We start from the raw sequence: 12,342 nt of genomic DNA on the forward strand, positions 1-12,342 counted from the left end.
TCGTCAGTTAAAACTGTATTCACTGAAAAGATTTCTGCATTAGACTAGAAAGTTTCTATGTTGAAAATACGTCAATTATTGCAGAAAAACTGATTTGCGATTCAATTATTTATTTCTAGAAAGTAGGAATAAATAAAAATTCAACTAAATAAAGATTACTAGCTGAACAAGATGATAATGATGGTGATGACGATTTCACAAGTCAATTAATACAGAATTGTGTTATTCATTGTACACGTTACAAACCATACTAAGGATTAAATTAGAAAACGGGCCGTAGAAATATGTAAATTGGAGACTTTTATTAAATAGAACGATTTTGTAAATATGTGAATTATTTCGCGGATCACACTAGGCTACAAGGGACTTATTCTTTTTTTCCTGAGGCTGAACCAAGTTGACTGTGTGAGACGCGCAGTAGCAGTCTAGTCCTTTGTTGCTCAAGTACTGTGTTTGCTACCACGGTAGCACCACGTATAAAGGTGCGTACAGATATACGCGCCGCGAACATGAGCAATTCACTTTTAATCAGCTGATTATATCTGTTTTTTTACAGAAACGGTAAGATACAGATATAAAAAGCTTGCCATCAGCTGATCAAAAGTGAATTGCTTATGTTCTCGGCGCGTAAATCTGTACGCACCTTCTCTTTAGCGCGATGGCAATAACGCTCTCAAGAATGTTGAATATTGATTCAGTAGTCAAAATTCTTTGTTATATATTCTTCAAGAACAGTAATTGTTGTTAAAAAAATAAAAATAAGAATTAATATTATCAACATTAGTTTACTTTACGTTGAGAAGATTTTCCTATAGGTTTTTCTACAATGAAAATAGTTGAAATGAAACTTGGGCCTTCCATTCTTGATATAATGAAAATTTGAGGGAGTAAATAGAGTAAGGAAGATTGGAACATTTGTATTCTATTCCTGATATTGAACTAGATCAAAGATTCGAAGAACATTCTAAAAAGACACATCTTACTCCGGTGATTGAACTTTTGAATTGAATGATGGACGGAAGGGGAATCAGTAATGTTGGGACTCCTATAAACAGATGGAATTTACTGAGATATTGCAATTTATTATTCAAATGCTAATGAGCTAAGAGTCCCCGGGCTGACAAATAATTTTTGAATAGTAGCGCTCATCGAATTCCCATCTAGCTGTTTACACTGTTGTCAATATTTGCAGTAGCAGAAGTCTTCGTGGTGAATTACTGCATTTAATTTGGATTTTCGTTTAATAATAATAAAAATAATAATCCAAGAAACGTTGACTGGATGTTTCATATCTCACGGAACACTTAGCAAGGTGCTAAGACTTATGCATACGTCTTCTATGGATGTATAAATGAATAAAATTCAACAGACTTTTGAGCAACCGGGCTTCAGTATCTTTCAACTGTAGAGATGACAGCAGATCAGAATCCAGTGAAAATTTCAGGTTAAGGAGTTGAGATCTGGGAAAAAGAACAGGTTTCATGGATTTCTAGGATTTGGGAAAAAAACAGGTTTTCACGGAGTTCATATAGAATTTGAACCAAATTTAAGAGTTTCCATGGATTTCTAGGATTTGGGAAAAACAACATGTTTCCACAGAATTCACATAGAATTTGAACCAGATTCAAGGATTTTCCATGGATGTCGAAGGTTTGGGGAAAACAGTAGCCTATGTTAACACAAAATTCATAAAGGATTTGAACCAAAGTCTAAGGGCCAGTTTCCGAGATCGGGATTTAGCCAAGTCCTAGACTTTAACAGCTGGAGTCAGAAAATTGGTTTTCCAAAACGGGGCGTAGTCGCAGTCATTGGTATAGTCACATTTGAATTAAATTTCGAAAAACTAGAAAATTGAACACAAAATAAAATGAAATAAAGAGAAAATAGTGTGAAGTTTCAGCTATTTTGAATTATTAAGGAATGTCTAATTTCGTCAAGGAAAACGTTTCCAATTGAGAGAATAAAAACTACGACTACTGTTATAAAAGCTGCGACTACGCCCCGTTTCGGAAAGACAATTTTCTGACTCCAGCTGTTTTAAGTCTAGGACTTAGTTAAATCCCGAGCTCGGAAACCGGCCCTAAAGCTCCCACAAACCCTCCGTGCCATGCAACCTTCACCCACCCCACCCTATCAACCAACCATTAACCAAGAGTGTCGACGTATGACTGTCGGTCCCGGCTGCATTGCTGCCAACACAACTGTAGTTTCCCGCCAGCTGATGCGAAACTGACTCAATAGTCAGCGTGCTAATTCGTCGACCACCTTTGGCGATCGTGACGTCATCAGAGCTGACTAGCGGCTGACCATTCAGTGTCCAAGAGATGTTGAGAGGCAGGTCGCCATCTTTGACCACGCACTGCATCGATACAAACTGGCCGAACGTGTAGGCCTCGTCGCCGAACGAGAACGGCGCGATTTTCGGCCGAACTAGAATCGATTCCAAATTTAGTTACAAATCTTTAGCTAACAAATCTTTGAGTGGATGAACTATCCTTGGTCCTTATGAGTGCGTTTTTATAGTTTTTTAGGCCGAACTAGAATTGTTTCAAAATAATATTACAAATTTACAAATCATTGAGTGGATGAACTATCCTTGGTCCTTAAGAGTTCAATTTTTATAGTTCCTTCGGTCGAACTACAATCGTTTCAAAATAATATTACAAATTTACAAATCTTTGAGTGGATGAACTATCCTTAGTCCTTATGAGTTCGTTTTTTTATATTTTTCTCGGCCAAACTAGAATCGTTTCAAAATAATTTTACAAATTTACAATTCTTTGAGTGCATGAACTATTCTTCGTCCTTATGAGTTCGTTTTTTTTTTCGGCCAAACTAGAATCGTTTCAAAATAATATTACAGATTTACAAATCTTTGAGTGGATGAACTATCCTTGGTCCTTATGAGTTCAATTTTCATAGTTTCTTCGGCCGAACTAGAATCGTTTCAAAATAATTTTACAAATTTACAATTCTTTGAGTGGATGAACTATCCTTGGTCCTTATGAGTTCAATTTCTATAGTTTCTTCGGTCGAACTACAATCGTTTCAAAATAATATTACAAATTTACAAATCTTTGAGTGGATGAACTATCCTTGGTCCTTATAAGTGCGTTTTCCATAGTTTTTTCGGCCGAACTAGAATCGATTCCAAATTGTATCAAATTACGTATACACGTCAACGAGTGGTTACTCGTGAATACAAGTGTGTCAAATTACAAGTGGTTGAACTATTCTTGGTTCCTAGTTTGCAAAAGTTGTACTTATTATATGAATCAATAAAGAATAAATAATTAACAACAGCTTTGAATGTTGACATGTTAGCCTATAATATTCTAGAGTTCTAGACGAGAATAATATTCATTCTCCAACAGATTGTTAATGATAATCAGGGGACTAAATATTGTCATTGAATCCAAATATTTACAATACATAATTGCTAAAAGACTAGTCTGAGCGAAGATATTCGAGTAATTCATTCTGATAGAGCTATACATCATAATCTGTCACTTCGAGCTAAATATTGGTTTCAATTTGCTTTGCAAAATATTATTTATCAGACAATGACTTGTCTTCATCTGAAAATGAAACTTCAATCTTCATAATATATATCTACATATTATGGTACATATGAAAATGAATTATTACATGACTTAATTGGAAATTGAAATAGTGGACGTCAGGTAGCAGCACTATACGAGACAAGTAAATAGAGAGAACTTCTCAAAAAATATTGAGGATGGCTCAGTTGAACGTGAACGTGATTGGTCGAAACGTTCGCGTGTAAAAGAGGCGGAGCCTCCTTTGCTAGGCAGTAGCCTAGCGTTCCATCACTATTTTCAACTGTGGTGAGCTGAGTGGGAGTATACTGCTTTCTGATTGGCCGAGACAGTTCCGTGAGAAAGAATCTGAGCTCAGAAATAGCTGCAAATCGACAAATCATATAAACAAGCTTGGTTTCAAATACCAACAAGATAAAATTCAGAATTTCTTCTGTTCATTACAAGGATCAACTTCTTTGTTTCTCAGTGAATAAACTAGCTGATTTCTGATGAGATTTCGAGATGAAATACTAGTCTCTCACTATTATTGAAACAAAAATAATGTCAATGTTCAATTAGTCAATGGACCTACTATTTTTCTTTCCTAATATTATTATTCAACAGTTCCGCCCTCTCCAAATAGATGGACAATCTATTTGGGAGCGGTTTGACTCAGTGATCGCGCTTATAAGCTATCGATCAGATAAGTAAGGAATCATACGCCCGGTACTCTCTTTGGAAGGGTGACCGCTTAAGTCAATTCCTCTGAATATGATGATACATGAGTTGTAAAATCGCTTCCTGGTGGTTCAGAACCCGCCTAAAACTGCAGGTTCATTCATCTCTCATCATTATGCGCCTCACCCACGCACAAGCCTAGCGCTCATATAGGTATCACCATCTGCAAAAAGTATCTAAAACCCTCATGAAAATGACGCGTCTCACATTTTTCGAATTTATCCCTATCTCACGACAAATTCACTACTGTATTCATAATACATATTAATTTATCAATAAAACAATATAAAAATCTTAAAGCACCCTTCATTTTCTAAAAAAAATAGAATATTCCAACAACTAGCTTCGATCACAAAATCGTCAGGCTATAAAATAAAATAACCTTATTTATTTATTTCTTTATTTTATTTTATAACCTGACGATGGTGTGATCACAGAAACTATTTGTTGAAATATTTTCAAGTTTTTTTTTCAAATAAAGGGTGTTTTAAGATTTTAATATTGTTTTATCAATATATTAATTTATGTATTCCTCTATTATTCGATTATCAAGCTAAGCTCTTCCAACTCCCGAAGTAAGGAAGAACATAGACTTGACAAAACAATAACATTGTCAAACTGATATAATTGCATTGTAACGAGCCCTATTATCATGTGCCATGTTCTTGGGAAGAGGATTCTCTATCCCTGTTATCATGTTCTATGGTTTTCGTACAAGGATTTTCGTAAAAGTACAGAAAAAAGCCAGATAGGATATTGTAAGGTTGAAAAGACTATGAGGATTATAAAAGACATAAGAGAAGAGAAAATCAAGGAGTGATTGTTTAAATTTCAGTATAAAAGGAAAGGAGACTTTCAACGAGGACATGCGTTTCTCTAAACTCTATACCATCAAAAACCATAAACGAATTAATAATTCTCTAATCATGACCACAGTTTATTACAGCTTCACGCCATCACTGACCATTATTTATTTATTGGATATAGCAAACTTTACAATAATCAAACAAAAGTTATTAACAAATAACTTTTTTCAAACTCTCTACCATCAAGAACCATAAACATATTCATAAATCTCTAATCATAACCACAGTTCATGACCATTTTCCGTTATCACTAACCATTAACAAATAACTCCGATGTATGAGTTTCAGTGCCAGCCTTATTCCTGCCAACACACGTATAATTTCCAGCCAACTTATGTGAGACGGACTCAATTGTCAGCAAACTAATTCGTCGACCACTCATACTGATCGACACTTCGTCTGAAGATTTCAACAGTTTTCCGTCGAAAATCCAGGAGATATTGAGCGGAAAATCGCCCTCAGTGACGGCGCATTGGATTGACACGAAATCGCCAAAAGTGTGCGGTTGGTTACCGAAGGTGAAGGGTGCTATTTTCGGAGGCACTAGAAATAATGATATTGAATTTTAATTTCTCTTGTTTTGGTTACCATGTTGACTAGTTACTATAAGTGGCTAGTTTGACTTGTTATTTATGAGATTGATTTGATCAATCAGGTTTTGAGTCTGTGGATATTCCCCAATCATTCATAATATGTTAAGGCACTAGAAAGGCACTATATTGTTTCTATGGATGTAACAGATTCACTTGATCAATCAGGCTTGAAGCCAGTTGTTCATTCCCCAATCATTCATGATCTGTTGGGGATTATATTGTATCTATGAATGAATGAATGAATTATTTGAGTAATATCGATAGAGTTTTTTTCAGTTAAATGCATGTACTGCAATCCCTTAGTTTATAACGCATACAATGTTCAAATTATATCTAATTCGAGCCCGGTTTTAGGGACTCTTATCGAATTTGATAGACTATTGAATTAATTAGTTCAATAGCTCATTATATTTGATAATAATAACTCGGTTTCTAGGAAACATAACATGTAATAGACTATTGAATATATCAAGTTCAATGACGCATTAGATTTGATAATAATAAGTGTCCTATTAATTGGGCCTGAATGATATTGATTTAATTGTTTATTAATAGTTATCTTATTCATTTTTATATCTTAACCCTTATTGATTATATGTTTTATTTATTTTTCAGTATTTAAAGAATTTATATCTGAAGGTAGTAAATAAGTAGTAGTAGATATCATATAAGTAGTAGAAAGTAATAAATATTGAAATTAGTTTCCACTTTAATTTCGTCTATCGACTTCATTGAAAAACATTCTTCAATTGAAAATGATAGCGGCTAAAAAGAAGTAATATCCTTTCGAGTACCCTTACCCGACAATAAAAAATGTAAGTGAAGATAAGTATCAAAGATAGCAACTTTTTATGATGATGGTGATGATGAGTGCTTGGAATAAAATAATAGAAAAAAAAGAGATATGAAGTGGATGATGAACAATCACGTGACGTATCCTAATCGACGTTGGATCAGAATCTATGCGAAATAACAAAAATGTCTATGAATTATATTGAATGGTACAGCTCGCAGATTTCAACCAGGAAATTTGAAGAATTGATTGAAAACTGAAGTATTATTTAATTAAGCAATACATTATTGAATAAATTGATGAATTTACAACCAGGAAAATATTAAGAACCCCGTGAAGTAAATAAAGAACGACGTAGAATGAAACTCAAAGCTTCACTGGAAGGGAAGGAAGGGTAGTCATGGATTTTCTAATGAAGATCTACCAAGAATTCTCAATTCATAACGATCCTTCATAATTGGTGAACACACATGCACTCTAGAACCATACCTACTCCATTCCAAGACTCAACAAAAATCCCTGCTTTCAAATGAATTTCGGCTCCGCTCAATCATTGCCTAAGTGAGGTCCACTTTATAATGGCAGTGGAGAAAGATAGGAGAACAGCATTGACGATTTTCTACCTTGCCACTGCCTTCTATAGAGGATAGCTGATACCAGTAGCCTAGATGTGGTATCAACTGTACATTCCTTTCAGAAATAATCTATTATATTTTATTCGTAAAGAAAATATATCTATGATATAATAATACATTTTCATAATCTAGATTGAATATTTTGTTGAAAAATTATATTTTTACATTGTTGAAAAACGATCTGGCAGCTGTTTACTTTGAACTGTTCATTCTTGTTTAAAATAATCAATTCTATTCTCTGCATCAAAAAAACATATTTTTCAAAGATTAAATGATAAATTTTCACTATTGAGATTAATAATACTTTGTTAATCAATAATATTTCTACATTGTTGAAACACGATCTGACAACATTGCAAAACTAGAAAAGGATAGCACCATCTGCTCTGTCAAATGATAAACAAGGATAACACCACCATTATCAATCGAATACTGTCATTATAACGTGAACTTCGCTATAGAGTACCATTGAATCTCAGGGGAGTATTCACATATATGTATTTAATACAAATATGCAAGAACACTCAAATCGGAACCAAAGTTATTCTCTTCATGCTTAGCAGAACAGAAATCCATTGGAAAGCAAGGCTTGAGTCATGAATATACCACACATTAATGGCTCGATAAAGAAGATAACTAAGTTGATACAGTATGAAAGATGCATGGGCCTGGTTTCTGAGATATTTATTAAATATAATAGACTATTAGATCTATAGGTTTAATGGTCCATTATATTTTAAAAGTGTTCTGGAAACCGGGCCATTATTTTATGAGACGAATTGCAGCTTGCCCCATTTACAATACTACTAAGAACCCATAAAGCCAATTAAACACACATCGATTTTTGAACGAACGATTTTTGTCGTTCTTATGAAATCTACCAGATTAAATGGCATTCGGTAAATACATGAACACATCATCTGTTTGCCAAGTTATGTTCATTCTCATATCCTATTATATTAAGCGAGCAATTTCTGTATTAATATCTGGTTATTTTTATATCTGGTTATTTTTATATCTGGTTATTTTTATATCTGGTTATTTTTATATCTGGCTATTTTTATATCTGGTTATTTATGTTTAACGAATTTCGAAAACCGCTCTAACGATTTTCACGAAATTTGGAACATAGTAGGTTTATGATATAAAGATTCGATCGCACTAGGTCTCATCCTTGAGAAAACTCGCTGAACGACATTAAAATGATAATTCATCCTTGGCTGAAACAGCTGTGGATAGTAAAAAAGTGAGTATGTGAAAAAACAAAATATCGCATCCCCGAAATTCATAAGATGACGTATAGCCAGCTGTGAAATATAAACACGATCATTTTAGAGAATTGTGTTCTGTTTATCAATAAATAAAAATAACGAGCAAAGCTCGGTGCCCCGATATTAATTTAAAAGTACGGCAGAATATACGAATATACGTCCAAAAATCGATGAGTGAGTAACAAGACAATCATAAGCCCCGCACACACTCATTGATTTTTTTGGTACGATATTTTGCCGTCCTTATGAATTCTATCAGATTAAACAGAACTTGACAAACATCATCTGTTCAATCTGAAAGAATTTATAACGACTACAAAAACTCGCACGTCCAAAAATCTGTGTGTTACGATGTCTAAGTCATGAACTACAAGTCATAAGTCATGAACAAAACCATAAACCCATGAACTTCTTTCACACAAACCATTAACAAGTAGCTGTGACGTATGACTATCAACTCCCGCCTCATTTCTACCGATACATGAATAGTTGCCAGCCAACTTATGCGAGACTGATTCAATAGTCAGCAGACTCATGCGTTTTCCAGTTTTGGCTATGGTGACATCATCAGACGAGAGCAGAGGCTCCCCGTTAAATGTCCACGCAATGGTTAACGGCAGATCTCCCTCGGTTACAGCGCATTGTATCGAGACAAACTGACCGAATTTGTATGGCACGCTGCCGAAAGAGAAGGGCGCTATCTGGGGTTGAACTGAAATATCACACATTGAATAAACTTAGTGGATGACCTCAAAGAATACAGAATAAAACCCGAATTATTTTCGAGCCTAATAGTAAACCATAAACATGATTTTCCATTCTGTATACAACTTATTTTTACCTCACGGTGCTATATGGAGTTACACTGGAATATCATACATAAAAAACTTAATGGATGACCTCAAAGAATACTCAATAAACCCGAACTATTTTCGAGCCTTATAGTAAAACATGTATATGATTTTCCATTCTGTATAGAACTTGTTTTACCTCACGTATTTTATATCATTCATTCATCCTATTCGGGGAGGCGAATCTTGGTTTAGGTCACACTAGGGCCCGCCGCAAAGTAGACCCACGCTAATTCACGAAAAGCAACCAACGCCGTGGGATTTTTTTGACCGAGCGAAGTGAGTTCTAAGATTCAAGTCGACGGTTTGGCATTTCTCTTAATGTTTAAATGGTTATATTTTGCGCATTTACGGCGAAACGCGGTAATAGGTTTTCATGAAATTGGACAGGTATGTTCCTTTTTTAATTGCGCGTCGACGTATATACAAGGTTTTTGGAAATTTTGCATTTGGAAATTTCAAGGATAATATAAAAGGAAGAAGGAGCCTCCTTCATACGCCAATATTAGAGTGAACATCAGACTATAGAATTATTCATCATAAATCAACTGACAAGTGATTACACAGATGTGTGGAGAAGCCAGTCTATTGCTGTATTTCCATAAGATCTATAGTTTCAATCAGGTACTTGTGGATGGGAATACTGCTTGAGGTCTACTGTTCACAGGACTACTAGTGTGAACCATTGCTCAGCTTTTCCTGACATCTGTGTGATAAATGCGATAAATAATCCACTTGTCAGCTGATTGATTATGAATAATTCTATAGCAATGGTTTACAAAACATGCCACGGCGTGGGTTGCTTTTCGTGGATTAGCGTGAGTCTACTTTGCGGCGGGCCTAAAGCCAGTTTCACACACATCGATTTTTGTTCATACAATATTTTGCCGTCCTTATGTATTCTAGCAGATCAAATGGAACTTGACGAACATTATCTGTTTGACATCATCTGTTTAATCTAATAGAATTTATAAGTACGGCAAAATATCGTACGAACAAAAATCGATGTTTATGTGCGGGGCACCGGGGCTTTAGTTGCGGTGGAGATTGATGCCACTAAGCAGCAATGATAAAAACATTCGGAGCCATTGATATAGATATGATAGATATAGAAGTTCAATAGCGAGCTGAAATCTACTTACTGACCTAAACGTACTGTTCGTATCCTAAAAGCGTGGAAAGAAATATCATAGGTACGCGATTTAGCAAAGTTGCCAGGGAGTAAGATACAAGAGCGAAAGTATCACACCATAATCAGAAAATATAGACGACCTATAATTTGAGATATGTACCCAATCCTACAGCTGAAGAGAACCAAGAAATAATGATATGATTTTCAAAGAGAAGGACAGGAACGAGGAAAGAAACAAGAAAATGAGAAAGAGTCATAAACCACGATGCATTCCACCAAGTAGAGTGATACATCTAAATCAATAATTCTTTAATGATAAATAAAAATTATAAAAGCTTTGAAATCCAATCAAGATAATAAAGCTTTTAAAAGTTTTATTTAGTTGTTTTATAAAGTAAATATCCCATTTATTATTCACTATCCAAAAGTATTAATAAATCACTGACGAGACAATCCTCCCATGCCAAACTGTTCCATCTTATAACGAAAACCGACCATTAACTAGCAGCTGAGACGTATGACTGTCGATTCCGGCATCATTTCGCCCAATACACGTGTAATTGCCCGCATTCTGATGCGACACCGACTCTATTGTGAGTGTGCTGATGCGTCGGCCACTCTTGCTGATGGACACCTCGTCAGATGACGTCAGAGGCTCCCCGTTGAATGCCCACGTGATCACCAGAGGCAAATCGCCCTCGGTCACTGCGCACTGGATCGAAATGAACTGGCCGAACTTGTACGCTTCGTCGCCAAACGAGAACGACGCCATTTTCTGGACGAACTAGAATTATTTTGAAAATTAAATCATTTTCTCAAAAATCTTCATGAGATTTTGAGAAAAAAAATTTCAAATTGGTTGATTCTGTCATCAATATTTTGATAGAAAAATTATTGTAATAAATTAATTCTATTCAGGGACCTGCTTCTAAAAAAATAAAGGTTAAAAATAAGTTAAGTAAAAAATGTTAAATAATAAGTTGAAGAGACTCCCATATTTATACAGGAAATATAAATTTATCACGTAGCTGGTTGAACTATCTACATAATACAGGTATAGCGTAAGTGACCCTTTCCTAAGGTTCCTCCTAACTAATTTTCCTAAACATGATTTCTATGAATCATAAGGAAAGGAGTGCTACATGTTCTCAAGTTCTCCCCTACTTGAAAATCCTTCCCTGCTTGTGAATATCTTTGTAGTATCGTACCCACATTCAATTCACTCAAGAAACTTCAATGACTCAATTCATGTTTAGTGAATTGTGAACAGAGAGTATAATAATACACAGCTTCTTAATTTAGTTCTGTACTCACTGATTGTGAATGAACTGCAAAGGGAACCAGGAACAAAGTGAAACCGGATAAACTCAATACCAATCAAATGAATTATTAATAATGGAGCAAATAAACAAAGCATGAAATAACAAGAGAGGGAGAGTAAGAGAGCCTACAGCAGGTGTCTTTGTCTTCCGCACCTTGCCTCATCTACACACAGCGTATCAGATGTCAAGCAAAATAAGACAAGCATGCCAAATACAAGGGTTGTCCGAAAATTGGCCGAAAATACAAGGTTTGTCCCAATAGTGGTGTTCGGATTTCAAGCGAACGAGGACAAGCATGCCATAATTATAGTTTTGGAAGTGTATGAGTTGTTTTAAGAGATTGTTCTCACTATGCGAAAACTAGGTACCCTGCCATATTTTTCTAAGGTAAAGTACCAAAAAGCAAGTTTTTGTTTGAAATATTTTAGAGAATGAAAGATTCTCACAAAGAGTAGGCCTACTAATGAGATAGCAATAACAAAATTGAGAGTTTTATGTTGAAAAGTAATAAGTATTTGCTTAGACACTGAGAGCTACTCAGCTATGAGAGATGTATGATTCTAGATGGAGTTAAAAACGCAACGGCCATCCTACAATCT

At 35.0% G+C, this 12,342-nt stretch overlaps 1 protein-coding gene across 44 annotated transcripts in view; it reads right to left on the bottom strand.

Annotated features, from left to right (window-relative positions):
• The window catches only part of LOC111045692 (Down syndrome cell adhesion molecule-like protein Dscam2), a 460,637-nt gene that overhangs the window by 124,187 nt on the left and 324,108 nt on the right, over positions 1–12,342 (bottom strand). For 5 of the 44 annotated variants that reach the window (XM_039427623.1, XM_039427643.1, XM_039427622.1 and 2 more), the window contains exon 13: positions 2,143–2,430. The exons of the other annotated variants lie outside the window; for them this stretch is intronic. In XM_039427623.1, coding sequence (XP_039283557.1) covers positions 2,143–2,430 — 288 coding nt within the window. The remainder of the gene's footprint in view (positions 1–2,142; positions 2,431–12,342) is intronic. 44 annotated transcript variants of the gene reach the window in all.

This window comes from Nilaparvata lugens, chromosome 5, assembly GCF_014356525.2.
Source record: "Nilaparvata lugens isolate BPH chromosome 5, ASM1435652v1, whole genome shotgun sequence".
Lineage (NCBI taxonomy): Eukaryota > Metazoa > Arthropoda > Insecta > Hemiptera > Delphacidae > Nilaparvata > Nilaparvata lugens.